The following is a 20379-nucleotide window of genomic DNA, read 5'->3' as shown; positions in this document are numbered from 1 at the left end:
TCTTTATGTCTCTTTTGTAGCAGAACCTTGGAACCAAAACCTCAGCTTGTTCTCTGACACCTGGAGATCATGTTTTACTGTCTCTATAGATGGTTATAGCAGAACCAAAACCTCAGCTTGTTCTCTGACACCTGGAGATCATGTTTTACTGTCTCTATAGATGGTTATAGCAGAAATAAAACCTCAGCTTGTTCTCTGACACCTGGAGATCATGTTTTACTGTCTCTATAGATGGTTATAGCAGAACCAAAACCTCAGCTTGTTCTCTGACACCTGGAGATCATGTTTTACTGTCTCTATAGATGGTTATAGCAGAACCAAAACCTCAGCTTGTTCTCTGACACCTGGAGATCATGTTTTACTGTCTCTATAGATGGTTATAGCAGAACCAAAACCTCAGCTTGTTCTCTGACATCTGGAGATCATGTTTTACTGTCTCTATAGATCAATAGAGCAGAACCAAAACCTCAGCTTGTTCTCTGACATCTGGAGATCATTTTTTTACTGTCTCTATAGATCAATACAGCAGAACCAAAACCTCAGCTTGTTCTCTGACACCTGGAGATCATGTTTTACTGCTACACCTGCCACTGGAATCTATAGTAAAGTAGTACAAATTCTGAAGCCCTGGATATTACCTCTCCTTAGTAAATATTACATCTTCTCAGTAGATATTACCTCTCCTCAGTAGATATTACCTCTCCTCAGTAGATATTACCTCTCCTCAGTAGATATTACCTCTCCTCAGTAGATATTACCTCTCCTCAGTAGATATTACCTCTCCTCAGTAGATATTACCTCTCCTCAGTAGATATTACCTCTCCTCAGTAGATATTACCTCTCCTCAGTAGATATTACCTCTCCTCAGTAGATATTACAGTAGATATCAGTAGATATTACCTCTCCTCAGTAGATATTACCTCTCCTCAGTAGATATTACAGTAGATATCAGTAGATATTACCTCTCCTCAGTAGATATTACCTCTCCTCAGTAGATATCACCTCTCCTCAATAGATATTACCTCTCCTCAGTAGATATCACCTCTCCTCAATAGATATCACCTCTCCTCAATAGATATCACCTCTCCTCAATAGATATTACCTCTCCTCAGTAGATATCACCTCTCCTCAATAGATATTACCTCTCCTCAGTAGATATCACCTCTCCTCAATAGATATCACCTCTCCTCAATAGATATCACCTCTCCTCAATAGATATTACCTCTCCTCAGTAGATATTACCTCTCCTCAATACCCTATCCTGCTTTTGATACTTTATTTAATTATGTGAGTCACTGTATGTGTCCCAGATTTAACCCTGTTCCCTAAGGGGTTGTGGTCCCTATGGTTAAGAAATAAGGCCAGAGAAGGTGTGGTATAAGGCCAATATACCAAGGCTAAAGGATATTCTTAAGCAAGACATATGGCGGAGTGCCTTGACACTACCCTTAGCCGTAATATATTGAGCATATATCACAAACTCCAGATTTGCCTTATTGCTGTTATAAGCTGGTTACCAACGTAATTAGAGTAGTAAAAATGCATATTTTGTCATACCCGTGGTAAACGGTCTGATATACCATGGCTGTCAGCCAATCAGCATTCAGGGCTTGAACCACCCAGTTTATAATCTCATTTATACAACAGGAGAGGTCACAGGTATACTGTAGGATGTTCATTTGATCACCCTGTTGCATGAGAACTTTCTTACAATACAGGACGGGATGGCAGGTAGCCTAGTGGTTAGAGCGTTGGGCCAGTAACCAAAAGGTTGTTAGATCAAATCTCTTGAGCTGACAAGGTAAAAATATGTCATTCTGAACAAGGCAGTCAACTCTTCCCCGCTAGGCTGTCAATGCAAATAAAAATGTGTTTTTAGCTGACTTGCCTAAATAAAGTAAAAAATAAATAAAAAAAACACTTGTAGTGTATTTGAGGTTTAAAAAGGCTTCTGAAGTTTGTCATTTACATTTCAGACTTGATTGGCCTTCATGAAAAATATATCAACCCTTACAAAAATATCCATTAAATATAATCCACATAATAATTCCTATTAATGCATGATTCATTTCCTGCTGTAGCAAACTGGCTCAAATTAAGATCCTACATCTGTAGGTTGTGTGTCTTCTGTGATTTGAGGAGAGAAGGACTGTGACTGAAATAGCACCCTCTTCTCCTTATGGTTCTCTGGTCAAAAGAAATGCACTATATAGTACACAGGGTACCATTTGGGACACAGTCAGAGACTGATGAATCAATGGCCGCCACAGTAACATTCCGACTGAGGCCTTCCATTCCTCCACTGTGATGGCAGCTTCTTAGCCTGGGTCATGTTCAGTAGAGCACATTGTAGCAAACGTTTTGCAACCCGAACACAAAAAAAAAAAAAAAACATTTAAAGCTAAGGTTAGTACCTCACCGTTTCGAACATGATTTTCACCATACTGAACATGACTTCGTTTTCACATAGTGAGCTGTTTCAGATAATGTGTTAGCGTCGAAATACACTGATAATATCCATAAAGCTGACAGGTTAGCCTCCTGAGAACGATTCAATTAAAAAACGTTTATTCTCTCTTTTTTTTTGTGGGTGGAGACCCCCTACCCTTCATAAGGCTTCACAATATGTGACGGTAGTATTAATATCTTTAACTCTCCTGGGGTGGAGCAGCTTTTCGTTTCACAGCATGAGCCCTTTTCATATTTTTATTGAAGAGATTTCCTTTGATCTCTCCTCTTCTCTTCGAGAGCTGAGTTAGCTAGCCCCCCCCCCCCTCTTTTGCACATCACACAATGAAACTGGTCAGTGTGCTTTCCTGTTGGAGCCCAGCTAACGATAGTGAGTCGTTAGGAATTCCTCGGGATGGTCAGGATGTTGTGTCATGGTCCCTAGAAGGTTCCTAGCAAACTGGGGACTAGACAATACCTCCAGGGGACCATGACACAACGTTCCAAGAACGTCCTAAAAAGATGGGAACTAGAAAAAGGTCCCCCAAGAGAATGTTCCCTTGGGACCATCACACGACGTCCTAAAGGCTAGTAAAATGGACGTCATGAGAACGTCATACAAAGGTCCCGACGTGGTCCTCAGTGACGTCCTGGGATCTTACAGGGAACTAGAAAAGGTCCCCCTGAGAACGTTCTACACGTCGTCACGCCGAATGGGAACATTGCCGAATGTCCTCAGTATGTCCCTTGTTTGCTTGGAACACTCACCGTTAGTAAATAGTATGTCTGTGTGTGTGTGTGTGCATGTGCGTGTACATGTGCGTGTGCATGTGTGTGTGTGTGTGTGTGTGAGGACATGTTTAACTATACTTGTGGCAACCAGAAGTCCCAACAAGAATAGTAAAAAAACGAACATGAACATTCAGAAAGTACAGGGTGATACATACAGGGTGATACATACAGGGTGATACATTGAGACCATAAAGGGTGATACATTCAGAACATACAGGGTGATACATACAGGGTGATACATTCAGAACATACAGGGTGATACATTCAGAACAAACAGGGTGATACATTCAGAACATACAGGGTGATACATTCAGAACATACAGGGTGTTACATTCAGAACATACAGGGTGTTACCTTCAAAACATACAGGGTGTTACATTCAGAACATACAGGGTGATACATTCAGACCATACAGGGTGATACATTCAGAACATACAGGGTGATACATTCAGACCATACAGGGTGATACATTCAGAACATACAGGGTGTTACATTCAGAACATACAGGGTGATACATTCAGAACATACAGGGTGTTACATTCAGAACATACAGGGTGATACATTCAGAACATACAGGGTGTTACATTCAGAACATACAGGGTGATACATTCAGAACATACAGGGTGTTACATTCAGAACATACAGGGTGATACATTCAGAACATACAGGGTGTTACATTCAGAACATACAGGGTGATACATTCAGAACATACAGGGTGTTACATTCAGAACATACAGGGTGATACATTCAGAACATACAGCGTGATACATTCAAAAATACAGGGTGATACATACAGGGTGATACATACAGGGTGATACATTCAGAACATACAGGGTGATACATACAGGGTGATACATTCAGAACATAAAGGGTGTTACATTCAGAACATACAGGGTGATACATTCAGAACATACAGGGTGTTACATACAGGGTGATACATTCCGAACATACAGGGTGATAAATTCAGAATGTACAAGGTGATACATTCAGAACATACAGGGTGTTACATACAGGGTGATACATTCAGAACATACAGGGTGATACATTCAGAACATACAGCGTGATACATTCAGAACATACAGGGTGATACATTCAGAACATACAGGGTGATACATTCAGAACATACAGGGTGATACATTCAGAACATACAGGGTGTTACATTCAGAACATACAGGGTGATACATTCAGAACATACAGGGTGTTACATTCAGAACATACAGGGTGATACATTCAGAACATACAGGGTGTTACATTCAGAACATACAGGGTGATACATTCAGAACATACAGCGTGATACATTCAAAAATACAGGGTGATACATACAGGGTGATACATACAGGGTGATACATTCAGAACATACAGGGTGATACATACAGGGTGATACATTCAGAACATAAAGGGTGTTACATTCAGAACATACAGGGTGATACATTCAGAACATACAGGGTGTTACATACAGGGTGATACATTCAGAACATACAGGGTGATACATTCAGAATGTACAAGGTGATACATTCAGAACATACAGGGTGTTACATACAGGGTGATACATTCAGAACATACAGGGTGTTACATACAGGGTGATACATTCAGAACATACAGCGTGATACATTCAGAACATACAGGGTGATACATTCAGAACATACAGGGTGATACATTCAGAACATACAGGGTGATACATTCAGAACATACAGGGTGATACATACAGGGTGATACATTCAGAACATACAGGGTGATACATACAGGGTGATACATTCAGAACATACAGGGTGTTACATTCAGAACATACAGGGTGATACATTCAGAACATACAGGGTGTTACATACAGGGTGATACATTCAGAACATACAGGGTGTAACATTCAGAACATACAGGGTGATACATTCAGACCATACAGGGTGATACATTCAGAACATACAGGGTGTTACATACAGGGTGATACATTCAGAACATACAGGGTGTTACATACAGGGTGATACATTCAGAATGTACAAGGTGATACATTCAGAACATACAGGGTGATACATTCAGAACATACAGGGTGTTATATACAGGGTGATACATTCAGAACATACAGGGTGTTACATTCAGAACATACAGGGTGTTACATTCAGAACATACAGGGTGTTAAATTCAGAACATACAGGGTGTTACATTCAGAACATACAGGGTGATACATTCAGAATCTACAGGGTGATACATTCAGAACATACAGGGTGATACATTCAAAACATACAGGGTGATACATACAGGGTGATACATTCAGAATATACAGGGTGATACATACAGGGTGATACATTCAGCACATACAGGGTGTTACATTCAGAACATACAGGGTGATACATTCAGAACATACAGGGTGTTACATACAGGGTGATACATTCAGAACATACAGGGTGTTACATACAGGGTGATACATTCAGAACATACAGGGTGATACATTCAGAACATACAGCGTGATACATTCAGAACATACAGGGTGATACATTCGGAACATACAGGGTGTTACATTCAGAACATACAGGGTGTTACATTCAGAACATACAGGGTGTTACATTCAGAACATACAGGGTGTTACATTCAGAACATACAGGGTGATACATTCAGAACATACAGGGTGATACATTCAGAACATACAGGGTGTTACATTCAGAACATACAGGGTGTTACATTCAGAACATACAGGGTGATACATTCAGAACATACAGGGTGTTACATTCAGAACATTCAGGGTGTTACATTCAGAACATACAGGGTGTTACATTCAGAACATACAGGGTGTTACATTCAGAACATACAGGGTGATACATTCAGAACATACAGGGTGATACATTCAGAACATACAGGGTGTTACATTCAGAACATACAGGGTGTTACATTCAGAACATACAGGGTGTTACATTCAGAACATACAGGGTGTTACATTCAGAACATACAGGGTGATACATTCAGAACATACAGGGTGTTACATTCAGAACATACAGGGTGTTACATTCAGAACATACAGGGTGATACATTCAGAACATACAGGGTGTTACATTCAGAACATACTGTGTGATACATTCAGAACATACAGGGTGTTACATTCAGAACATACAGGGTGTTACATTCAGAACATACAGGGTGATACATTCAGAACATACAGGGTGATACATTCAGAATGTACAAGGTGATACATTCAGAACATACAGGGTGTTACATTCAGAACATACAGGGTGTTACATTCAGAACATACAGGGTGATACATTCAGAACATACAGGGTGATACATTCAGAACATACAGGGTGTTACATTCAGAACATACAGGGTGTTACATTCAGAACATACAGGGTGATACATTCAGAACATACAGGGTGATACATTCAGAACATACAGGGTGTTACATTCAGAACATACAGGGTGTTACATTCAGAACATACAGGGTGATACATTCAGAACATACAGGGTGATACATTCAGAATGTACAAGGTGATACATTCAGAACATATAGGGTGATACATTCAGAACATACAGGGTGTTACATACAGGGTGATACATTCAGAACATACAGGGTGTTACATTCAGAACATACAGGGTGTTACATTCAGAACATACAGGGGGTTACATTCAGAACATACAGGGTGTTACATTCAGAACATACAGGGTGTTACATTCAGAACATACAGGGTGATACATTCAGAACATACCGGGTGATACATTCAGAACATACAGGGTGATACATTCAGAACATACAGGGTGATACATACAGAACATACAGGATGATACATTCAGAACATACAGGCTGTTACATTCAGGACATACAGGGTGATACATTCAGAACATACAGGGTGATACATACAGGGTGATACATTCAGAAAGTACAGGGTGATACATTCAGAACATACAGGGTGATACATTCAGAATGTACAAGGTGATACATTCAGAACATACAGGGTGATACATTCAGAACATACAGGGTGATACATTCATAACATACAGGGTGTTACATTCAGAACATACAGGGTGATACATTCAGAACATACAGGGTGATACATTCAGAACATACAGGGTGATACATACAGGGTGATACATTCAGAACATACAGGGTGTTACATTCAGAACATACAGGGTGATACATACAGGGTGATACATTCAGAACATACAGGGTGTTACATTCAGAACATACAGGGTGATACATTCAGACCATACATGGTGTTACATACAGGGTGATACATTCAGAACATACAGGGTGTTACATTCAGAACATACAGGGTGTTACATTCAGAACATACAGGGTGTTACATTCAGAACATACAGGGTGATACATTCAGAACATACCTTGGTGATACATTCAGAACATACAGGGTGATACATTCAGAACATACAGGGTGATACATACAGAACATACAGGATGATACATTCAGAACATACAGGGTGTTACATTCAGGACATACAGGGTGATACATTCAGAACATACAGGGTGATACATACAGGGTGATACATTCAGAAAGTACAGGGTGATACATTCAGAACATACAGGGTGATACATTCAGAACATACAGGGTGATACATTCAGAACATACAGGGTGATACATTCATAACATACAGGGTGTTACATTCAGAACATACAGGGTGATACATTCAGAACATACAGGGTGATACATTCAGAACATACATGGTGATACATTCAGAACATACAGGGTGATACATACAGGGTGTTACATTCAGAACATACAGGGTGTTACATTCAGAACATACAGGGTGATACATACAGGGTGATACATTCAGAACATACAGGGTGATACTTACAGGGTGATACATTCAGAACATACAAGGTGATACATACAGGGTGATACATTCAGAACATAAAGGGTGTTACATTCAGAACATACAGGGTGATACATTCAGAATGTACAAGGTGATACATTCAGAACATATAGGGTGATACATTCAGAACATACAGGGTGTTACATACAGGGTGATACATTCAGAACATACAGGGTGTTACATTCAGAACATACAGGGTGTTACATTCAGAACATACAGGGTGATACATTCAGAACATACAGGGTGTTACATTCAGAACATACAGGGTGTTACATTCAGAACATACAGGGTGTTACATTCAGAACATACAGGGTGATACATTCAGAACATACCGGGTGATACATTCAGAACATACAGGGTGATACATTCAGAACATACAGGGTGATACATACAGAACATACAGGATGATACATTCAGAACATACAGGGTGTTACATTCAGGGCATACAGGGTGATACATTCAGAACATACAGGGTGATACATACAGGGTGATACATTCAGAAAGTACAGGGTGATACATTCAGAACATACAGGGTGATACATTCAGAATGTACAAGGTGATACATTCAGAACATACAGGGTGATACATTCAGAACATACAGGGTGATACATTCATAACATACAGGGTGTTACATTCAGAACATACAGGGTGATACATTCAGAACATACAGGGTGATACATTCAGAACATACAGGGTGATACATTCAGAACATACAGGGTGATACATACAGGGTGATACATTCAGAACATACAGGGTGTTACATTCAGAACATACAGGGTGATACATACAGGGTGATACATTCAGAACATACAGGGTGTTACATTCAGAACATACAGGGTGATACATTCAGACCATACAGGGTGATACATTCAGAACATACAGGGTGATACATTCAGAACATATAGGGTGATACATTCAGAACATACAGCGTGATACATTCAGAACATACAGGGTGTTACATTCAGAACATACAGGGTGATACATACAGGGTGATACATTCATAACATACAGGGTGTTACATTCAGAACATACAGGATGATACATTCAGAACATACAGGGTGATACATTCAGAATGTACATGGTGATACATTCAGAACATACAGGGTGATACATTCAGAACATACAGGGTGATACATACAGGGTGATATATTCAGAATGTATAGGGTGATACATTCAGAACATACAGGGTGATACATTCAGAACATACAGGGTGATACATACAGGGTGATACATTCAGAACATACAGGGTGTTACATTCAGAACATACAGGGTGATACATACAGGGTGATACATTCAGAACATACAGGGTGTTACATTCAGAACATACAGGGTGATACTTTCAGACCATACAGGGTGATACATTCAGAACATACAGGGTGATACATTCAGAACATACAGGGTGATACATTCAGAACATACAGGGTGATACATACAGGGTGATACATTCAGAACATACAGGGTGTTACATACAGGGTGATACATTCAGAACATACAGGGTGTCAAATACAGGGTGTTGATTCAGCATGATACATTCAGAACATACAGGGTGATACATTCAGAACATACCGGGAGATACATTCAGAACATACAGGGTGATACATTCAGAACATACAGGGTGTTACATTCAGAACATACAGAGTGATACATTCAGAATATACAGGGTGATACATTCAGAACATACAGGGTGATACATTCAGAACATGCAGGCTGTTACATACAGGGTGATACATTCAGAACATGCAGGGTGATACATACAGGGTGATACATTCAGAACATACAGGTTGTTACTTACAGGGTGATACATTCAGAACATGCAGGGTGATACATTCAGAACATACAGAGTGATACATTCAGAACATACAGGGTGTTACATACAGGGTGTTACATTCAGAACATACAGGGTGATACATACAGCATGATACATTCAGAACATACAGGGTGATACATACAAGGTGATACATTCAGAACATACAGGGTGTTACATACAGGGTGATACATTCAGAACATACAGGGTGATACATTCAGAACATACAGGGTGATACATTCAGAAGATACAGGGTGATACATTCAGAACATACTGGGTGATATATACAGGGTGATACATTCAGAACATCCAGGGTGATACATTCAGAACATACAGGGTGTTACATACAGGGTGATACATTCAGAACATGCAGGGTGATACATTCAGAACATACAGAGTGATACATTCAGAACATGCAGGGTGATATATATAGGGTGATACATTCAGAACATACAGGTTGTTACATACAGGGTGATACATTCAGAACATGCAGGGTGATACATTCAGAACATACAGAGTGATACATTCAGAACATACAGGGTGTTACATACAGGGTGTTACATTCAGAACATACAGGGTGATACATACAGCATGATACATTCAGAACATACAGGGTGATACATACAAGGTGATACATTCAGAACATACAGGGTGTTACATACAGGGTGATACATTCAGAACATACAGGGTGATACATTCAGAACATACAGGGTGTTACATTCAGAACATACAGGGTGATACATTCAGAACATACAGGGTGATACATTCAGAAGATACAGGGTGATACATTCAGAACATACAGGGTGATATATACATGGTGATACATTCAGAACATCTAGGGTGATACATTCAGAACATACAGGGTGTTACATACAGGGTGATACATTCAGAACATACAGGGTGTTACATACAGGGTGATACATTCAGAACATACAGGGTGTTACATTCAGAACATACAGGGTGATACATTCAGAACATACAAGGTTATACATTCAGAACATACAGGGTGATACATTCAGAACATACAAGGTGATACATTCAGAACATACAGGGTGATACATTCAGAACATACAGCGTGTTACATTCAGAAAGATCAACAGCTCCAGCATAGTATGAAGTGGTCAGCCAATCTGAAGTAAAGTTCAGACTCTTACCCTGTAATAAGCTCTGGCATGGGGAATAGGTTTTGTTGTGCCCTCTTCACGACTGTCTTGGTGTGCTTGGACCATGTTAGTTTGTTGGTGATGTGGACGCCAAGGGACTTGAAGCTCTCAACCTTCTCCACTACAGCCCCGTCGATGAGAATGGGGGCGTGCTCGGTGCTCCTTTTCCTGTAGTCCACAATCATCTCCTTTGTCTTGATCACGTCGAGGGAGAGGTTGCTGTCCTTGCACCACCCGTCCAGGTCTCTGACCTCCTCCCTATAGGCTGTCTCATCGTTGTCGGTTATCAGGCCTACCACTGTTGTGTCTTGAGCAAAATGAATGATGGTGTTGGAGTCGTGCCTGGCCATGCAGTCATGAGTGAACAGGGAGTACAGGAGGGGACTGAGCACGCACCCCTGAGGGGCTCCAGTGTTGAGGATCAGCTACCTACCCTCACCACCTGGGGGGCGGCCCGTCAGGAAGTCCAGGATCCAGTTGCAGAGGGAGGTGTTTAGTCCCAGGGTCCTTAGCTTAGTGATGAGCATTGAGGGCACTATGGTGTTGAACGCTGAGCTGTAGTCAATGAATAGCATTCTCACATAAGTGTTCCTTTTGTCCAGGTGGGAAATGTCAGTGTGGAGTGCAATATAGATTGCATCATCTGTCGATCTGTTGATGCGGTATGCAAATTGAAGTGGGTCTAGGGTTTCTGGGATAATGGTGTTGATGTGAGCCATGACCTGCCTTTCAAAGCATTTCATTGCTACAGACGTGAGTGCTACAGGTCAGCTGATGCTCTCATGCGTGTTTCAGTGTTACTTGCCTCGAAGCGAGCATGGAAGTCATTTAGCTCGTCTGGTAGGTTCGTGTCACTGGGCAGCTCTCAGCTGTGCTTCCCTTTGTAGTCTGTAATAGTTTGCAAGCCCTGCCACATCCAACGAGCGTCGGAGCCGGTGTAGTACGATTCAATCTTAGTCCTGTATTGGAGCTTCGCCTGTTTGATGGTTCATCAGAGGGCATATTGGGATTTCTTATAAGCTTCCGAGTCATGCTCCTTGAAAGCGGCAGCTCTACCCTTTATCTCAGTGCGGATGTTGCCTGTAATCCATGGCTTCTGGTTGGGGTATGTGCGTACAGTCACTGTGGGGACGACTTCATCGATGCACTTATTGTTAAAGCCAGTGACTGATGTGGTATACTCCTCAATGCCATTGGAAGAATCCCGGAACATATTCCAGTCTGTGATAGAAAAACAGTCCTGTAGTTTAGCATCTGCTTCATTTTACCATTTTTTTATAGACTGGTGCTTCCTGCTTTAATTTTAGTTTGAAATCAGGAATTAGGATGATAGAATTATGGTCAGATATGCCAAATGGAGGGAGAGCTTTGTATGTGTCTCTGTGTGTGGAGTAAAGGTGGTCGAGAATTTTGTTTTCCTCTGGTTGCACATTTAACATGCTGATAGAAATGAGGTAAAACTAGATAGTATGGTCTACAGCTTGTCATGAGATACTCTACCTCAGGCAATCAAAACCTTGATACTTCCTTAGATATCATGCACCATCTGTTGTTTACAGAAATGCATAGGCCTCCGCCCCATGTCTTACCAGAGGCTGCCGTTCCGTCCTGCCGATAGAGCGTATAACCCGCTAGTCATTTGTTTTAGATCAAATGTAGTGTGACACTTGTTAGCAGAAACACAGTAGACAGGGAGGGGGACTGCATGATACAGCAGCCTACATTTCATCTTCAGATGAAGACTTTGAACCCTTGATCTTTCCTTAATATGTCTGAACTGCAGAATAAATACAATCCCACATGGCACCCTTTTCCTTATTTAATGCACTGGGTCCTGGTCAAATCTAGGACTCTGTATAGGGCTGATATACATCAGAGGGCTGATATAAATACTATGGATGCCAGTCTCTCTTGGCTAAGAGTTGAGGTGAGACTGACTGCATCACTTCTTCTTTTTATAAGAAACATTAATGTGTTGAAAATCCCAAATTATTTGCATAGTCAATTTACACACAGCTCTGACACACACACTTACCCCACCAGTCATGCCACCAGGGGTCTTTTCACAGTCCCCAAATCCAGAACAAATTCAAGAAAGTGTACAGTATTATATAGAGCCCTTATTGCATGGAACTTCCTTCCATCTCATATTGTTAAATTAAACAGCAAACCTGGTTTCAAAAAACAGATAAAGCAACACCTCACGGCACAACGCCTCTCCCCTATTTGACCCAGATAGTTTGTGTGTATCCATTGATATGTAGGCTACGTGTGCCTTTTTAAACATGTAGGTAGTTCTGTCCTTGAGCTGTTCTTGTCTATTGATGTTCTGTATTATGTCATTCTGTATTATGTTTCATGTTTTGTGTGGAACCCCAGGAAGAGTAGCTGCTGCTTTTGCAACAGCTAATGGGGATCCTAATAAAATACCAAAATATGGTTTCAGTTGGTCCACTGACCCAGGTCTCACATCTCGGTACAGTATGTGGCTGTAAGGCATAATTGCCCAACACTTCCAGTAACATGGTAAACATTCATGTACCGAGTGATGACTGTTGGGATTAAAGAGCCTACTACAGCAGAAACCTACCCTGAGTCTCACCTGTCTAAGGGTCATATTCATTAGTGCAAAACGTAGCAAAATGTTTTACAATGGAAAGTGGAAACAAGTGTTTCCTATTGTACACGTCAGTAATCCCTCCCTGTTTTAGTCTGTTTTCTTCTGTTTGGTGCCTGGTGAATAAACATTGCTGTGAAAAAGTATTTGACCCCTTTCTGATTTTCTCTGTTTGTGCATATTTTTTTCATATTTAATGTCATCCGATTTTCAACCAAAACCTAATATTAGATAAAGGGAACCTTAGTTTAAAATAATATATTTAATTTATTTTATTAACAAAGTTATGCAACACCCAATTCCCCTGTGTGAAAAAGTAGTTGCCCCTTTTACACTCAATAACTGGTTGTTCCACCTTTAACTGCAACGAGTCCAACCAAACACTTCCTGTAGTTGTTGATTAGTCTCTCGCGTCGCTGCGGAGGAATTCTGGGCCGCTCTTCCATGCGGAACTGCTTTAACTCAGTGACATTTGTGGGTTTTCAAGCATGAACTGCTCGCTTCAGGTCCTGCTACAACATCTCAGTTGAGATTAGGTCTGGGCATTGACTAGGCCGTTCCTACACTTCAAATGTGTTGCTTTTTAGCCATTTTCATGTAGACTTGATTGTGTGTTTTGGATCATTGTCTTGCTGCATGACTCAGCAGGGCTTCTGCTCTCAGACAGATGGGTCTGACATTCTCCTGTAGAATTATCTGATACAGAGCAGAAATCATGGTTCTTTCTATAAAAGCAAGTGGTGCAGGTCTTGAGGCAGCAAAGCATCCCTAAACCATCACACTACCACCACCGTACTTGACTGATGGTATGAGGTTGTTACTGTGGAATGCAGTGTTTGGTTTTTGCCAGTCATAATGGGACCCATGTCGTGTGTAATTGTGTTATTTTTAACATCAGGTTCCCATGATCTAATATTAGGGTTTGGTTGATGACCTGATAACATTCAGTATCAAAAATATACAAAAGTAGAGAAAATTAGAAAGAGGGCAAATACTTTTTCACAGCACTGTAACCCAGGTTTTGTGGAAATTAAACAAGCTGGTACTAGGCCTATGGTAGGTATTGTAATTGTCTTAAAACCTGAGAAATGTAAATTATGTTCTCTCTGCTTGGTAGAATAACTATGAAAATCAGAATTCACTTCAATTGCATCTTGACGTCTGACATGAAACTCAAAACATCATCACAACATAATTTCCATGAGATGATGAAGCTTAGCCTGTTGCTATTTCTCATGTGAAGGCTGACCTTCGTAGTGGTTAGCCTGTTGTTATTTCTCATGTGAAGGCTGACCTTCGTAGTGGTTAGCCTGTTGTTATTTCTCATGTGAAGGCTGACCTTCGTAATGGTTAGCCTGTTGTTATTTCTCATGTGAAGGCTGACCTTCGTAGTGGTTAGCCTGTTGTTATTTCTCATGTGAAGGCTGACCTTCGTAGTGGTTAGCCTGTTGTTATTTCTCATGTGAAGGCTGACCTTCGTAGTGGTTAGCCTGTTGTTATTTCTCATGTGAAGGCTGACCTTCGTAGTGGTTAGCCTGTTGTTATTTCTCATGTGAAGGCTGACCTTCGTAATGGTTAGCCTGTTGTTATTTCTCATGTGAAGGCTGACCTTCGTAATGGTTAGCCTGTTGTTATTTCTCATGTGAAGGCTGACCTTCGTAGTGGTTAGCCTGTTGTTATTTCTCATGTGAAGGCTGACCTTCGTAATGGTTAGCCTGTTGTTATTTCTCATGTGAAGGCTGACCTTCGTAGTGGTTAGCCTGTTGTTATTTCTCATGTGAAGGCTGACCTTCGTAGTGGTTAGCCTGTTGTTATTTCTCATGTGAAGGCTGACCTTCGTAGTGGTTAGCCTGTTGTTATTTCTCATGTGAAGGCTGACCTTCGTAGTGGTTAGCCTGTTGTTATTTCTCATGTGAAGGCTGACCTTAGTAACGATTGTTTACAATCCGCCTGTTAACAGATGATCACGTCGTGGTGGAAAAAGCTGCTTCACTTGGATGACAGAGTGCCGCTGAATTGTAGACTAGGCATGCATCCCAAATGGCACACTCTTTACTAAATAGTGCACTACTTTTAACCAGAGGCCTATGGAAGAGCGTGCGATTTGGGACGCAGGATACACAGATTGGTGATTGCAGAATCGTAATGTGATTGGTCACTTGAGTAGAGGAGCCATGTCTTGTGTCCTTAATCATAGCTTTGTGTAGATACTATTAATCTACATATTGATCAGAATTTGTTTCCTTTAAATCCAAGCCCTCAAAGGGGCAACTAACAGTGATACAGTATTTATAGTGTCAGGATGTAGATGCAGTGTTTGTGTTTTCCGTTAGGCCTGTGTATTGTATAGGAGTCTAACCATGCTGCTACTGGTACTGGTCCTTCTAAGGAATGGAACAACATTCATAGATCATAGGTGGACCCTAACTGTAGGAACCCTATTCTCTGTATAGGAACCCTATTCTCTGTATAGGAACCCTATTCCCTGTATAGAAACCGTATTCCCAGTATAGGAACCTTATTATATGTGTATAGGAACCCTATTCTCTGTATAGGAACCCTAACTGTAGGAACCCTATTCTCTGTGTATAGGAACCCTATTCTCTGTATAGGAACCCTATTCTCTGTATAGGAACCCTATTTTCTGTATAGGAACCCTATTCTCTGTATAGGAAGCCTATTCCATTTATAGGAACCCTATTCTCTGTATAGGAACCTTATTATATGTGTATAGGAACCCTATTCTCTGTATAGGAACCCTATTCTCTGTATAGGAACCCTATTCTCTCTATAGGAACCCTATTCCCTGTATAGGAACCCTATTCTCTGTATAGGAACCCTATTCCATTTATAGGAACCCTATTCTCTGTATAGGAACCCTATTCTCTGTATAGGAACCCTATTCCATTTATAGGAACCCTATTCTCTCTATAGGAACCCTATTCTCTCTATAGGAACCCGATTCTCTCTATAGGAACCCTATTCCCTCTATTGGAACCCTATTCTCTGTATAGGAACCCTATTCTCTGTATAGGAACCCTATTCCCTGTATAGGAACCCTATTATATGTGTATAAGAACCCTATTATCTGTATAGGAACCATACTCCTTGTATAGGAACACTATTCCATTTATAGGAACCCTATTGTCTGTGTATAGGGTGTAATTTGGGACACATCCAAAGAAACAGAGAGCCAATGGAATGGTGTCTACTCTAAGCATCGATTAATGTGTTGAATTGATCTCTGACCTGAGTCAACAGATCTTGTATAGACTAACGAGGGGTGTGTCCTTAGACAGTAACCAGGGGTGTGTCCTTAGACAGTAACCAGGGGTGTGCCCTTAGACAGTAACCAGGGGTGTGCCCTTAGACAGTAACCAGGGGTGTGTCCTTCGAAAGTAACCAGGGGTGTGTCCTTAGACAGTAACCAGGGGTGTGTCCTTAGACAGTAACCAGGGGTGTGTCCTTAGAAAGTAACCAGGGGTGTGTCCTTAGACAGTAACCAGGGGTGTGTCCTTAGACAGTAACCAGGGGTGTGTCCTTAGAAAGTAACCAGGGGTGTGTCCTTAGACAGTAACCAGGGGTGTGTCCTTAGAAAGTAACCAGGGGTGTGTCCTTAGACAGTAACCAGGGGTGTGTCCTTAGACAGTAACCAGGGGTGTGTCCTTAGACAGTAACCAGGGGTGTGTCCTTAGAAAGTAACCAGGGGTGTGTCCTTAGAAAGTAACCAGGGGTGTGTCCTTACACAGTAACCAGGGGTGTGTCCTTAGACAGTAACCAGGGGTGTGTCCTTTTTAACTGTGTAGATTAGCATTGTAAATAACTATAACTGTGTAGAATCAGCATTGTAAATAACTATAACTGTGTAGATTAGCATTGTATATAACTATAACTGTGTAGATTAGCATTGTAAATAACTATAACTGTGTAGAATAGCATTGTAAATAACTATAACTGTGTAGATTAGCATTGTAAATAACTATAACTGTGTAGAATAGCATTGTAAATAACTATAACTGTGTAGAATAGCATTGTAAATAACTATAACTGTGTAGAATAGCATTGTAAATAACTATAACTGTGTAGAATAGCATTGTAAATAACTATAACTGTGTAGATTAGCATTGTAAATAACTATAACTGTGTAGAATAGCATTGTAAATAACTATAACTGTGTAGAATAGCATTGTAAATAACTATAACTGTGTAGAATAGCATTGTAAATAACTATAACTGTGTAGAATAGCATTGTATATACCTATAACTGTGTAGAAAAGCATTGTAAATAACTATAACTGTGTAGATCAGCATTGTAAATAACTATAACTGTGTAGATTAGCATTGTATATAACTATAACTGTGTAGATTAGCATTGTAAATAACTATAACTGTGTAGAATAGCATTGTAAATAACTATAACTGTGTAGAATAGCATTGTAAATAACTATAACTGTGTAGATTAGCATTGTAAATAACTATAACTGTGTAGAATAGCATTGTAAATAACTATAACTGTGTAGAAAAGCAAATATTAATGCTGTTAATATTATTGTTGTGTTCTGGTGCAGATCTGGGGTCCTTCAGCGGGAGGACGAGAGGAGGCGTGTCTGTAAGGGAAGGACAAGGAGTGGTGCTCATGTGTACCCCTCCACCTCATTCTCCAGGTAAGACCTTAACCCCTAACCCATAGCCCCTGACCCTAACCTCTAACCCCTAACCCTCCTCATGTGTACCCCTCCACCTCATTCTCCAGGTAAGATCCTGGCCCCTGACCCCTAACCCCTGGCCCCTAACCCCTGGCCCCTAACCCTTCTCATGTGTACCCCTCCACCTCATTCTCCAGGTAAGACCTTAACCCCTAACCCCTAACCCATAGCCCCTGACCCTAACCTCTAACCCCTAACCCTCCTCATGTGTACCCCTCCACCTCATTCTCCAGGTAAGATCCTGGCCCAAGGCCCCTAACCCCTTGGCCACCTAACCCCTGGCCCTGACCCCTAACCCCTAACCCCTGGCCCCTGACCCCTAACACCTGGCCCCTGACCCCTAACACCTGGCCCCTGACCCCTAACCCCTGGCCCCTGACCCCGGGCCCCTAACACCTGGCCCCTGACCCCTAACCCCTGGCCCCTGACCCCTAACCCCTGGCCCCTAACCGCTAACCCCTAACCCTCCTCATGTGTTCTCCTCTACCTCATTCTCCAGGTAAGACCTTAACCCCTAACCCCTAACCCCTGGCCCCTGGCCCCTGACCCCTAACCCCTGGCCCCTAACCTCTAACCCCTAACCCTCCTCATGTGTTCCCCTCCACCTCATTCTCCAGGTAAGACCTTAACCCCTAACCCCTGGCCCCTAACCCTCCTCATGTGTTCCCCTCCACCTCATTCTCCAGGTAAGACCTTAACCCCTAACCCCTGGCCCCTAACCCTCCTCATGTGTTCCCCTCCACCTCATTCTCCAGGTAATATTTCCCAATCTCATCATATCTAGCACACCTATAGGAGTTTAGTATTGTATTGCTCTGTGCTTTCTCTTACTGAACCGTTACTGAGACTGTAGAAACATGAGATGCACCTTAACTTCTATGAGCTAGGTGGGACGCTTGTCAACAGCCAGTGGAATCGCGTGGCGCGAAATACAAATACCTCAAAAATGCTATAACTTCAATTTCTCAAACATATGACTATTTTACACCATTTTAAAGACAAGACTCTCGTTAATCTAACCACATTGTCCGATTTCAAAAAGGCCTTACAGCGAAAGCAAAACATTAGATTATGTCAGGAGAGTACCCTGCCAAAAATAATCACACAGCCATTTTCAAAGCAAGCATATATGTCACAAAAACCAAAACCACAGCTAAATGCAGCACTAACCTTTGATGATCTTCATCAGATGACACTCCTAGGACATTATGTTATACAATACATGCATGTTTTGTTCAATCAAGTTCATATTTATATCAAAAACCAGCTTTTTACATTAGCATGTGATGTTCAGAACTAGCATACCCACCGCAAACTTCCGGTGGATTTACTAAATTACTCATGATAAACGTTCACAAAATACATAACAATTATTTTAAGAATTATAGATACGGAACTCCTTTATGCAATCGCGGTGTCAGATTTTAAAATAGCTTTTCGGCGAAAGCACATTTTGCAATATTCTGAGTAGATAGCCCGGCCATCACGGCTAGCTAATTTGAAACCCACCAAGTTTGGGGCTCACCAAACTCAGAAGTACTATTAGAAAAATTGGATTACCTTTGCTGTTCTTCGTCAGAATGCACTCCCAGGACTTCTACTTCAACAACAAATGTTGTTTTGGTTCCAAATAATCCATAGTTATATTCAAATACCGCCGTTTTGTTCGTGCGTTCAAGTCACTATCCGAAGGGTGATGCGCGAGCGCATTTCGTGACAAAGAAATTCAAAATATTCCATTACCGTACTTCGAAGCATGTCAAACGCTGTTTAAAATCAATTTTTATGCTATTTTTCTCGTAAAATAGCGATAATATTCCAACCGGGCGACGTTGTATTCATTCAAAGGCTGAAAGAAAAAAATGTAGAATTCTCATGAATGCGCATCTCCAGTGTCACTGTTCCCAGCCTGACCACTCACAAATTCTCCTGCTGTTCTTCGCCCAGAGGCTGCAGACACGTCATTCCACTTTCTGGCGCCTTCGGGGAGACAATGGAAGCCTTAGAAAATGTCACGTTACAGCACAGATGCTGTATTTTCGA

At 41.2% G+C, this 20379-nt stretch overlaps 1 protein-coding gene across 1 annotated transcript in view; it reads left to right on the top strand.

Moving 5' to 3' along the window:
* The window catches only part of LOC106581589 (contactin-5), a 483973-nt gene that overhangs the window by 212332 nt on the left and 251262 nt on the right, over window positions 1–20379 (top strand). Inside the window, exon 6 of the mRNA XM_082966829.1 lies at window positions 18199–18294. Within this exon, the coding sequence (XP_082822955.1) occupies window positions 18199–18294 (96 nt within the window). The remainder of the gene's footprint in view (window positions 1–18198; window positions 18295–20379) is intronic.

Source organism: Salmo salar, chromosome 20 (assembly GCF_965601325.2).
Source record: "Salmo salar chromosome 20, fSalSal1, whole genome shotgun sequence".
NCBI classification, from domain to species: Eukaryota; Metazoa; Chordata; class Actinopteri; order Salmoniformes; family Salmonidae; genus Salmo; species Salmo salar.
This window is presented reverse-complemented; position numbering and strand designations above follow the sequence as displayed.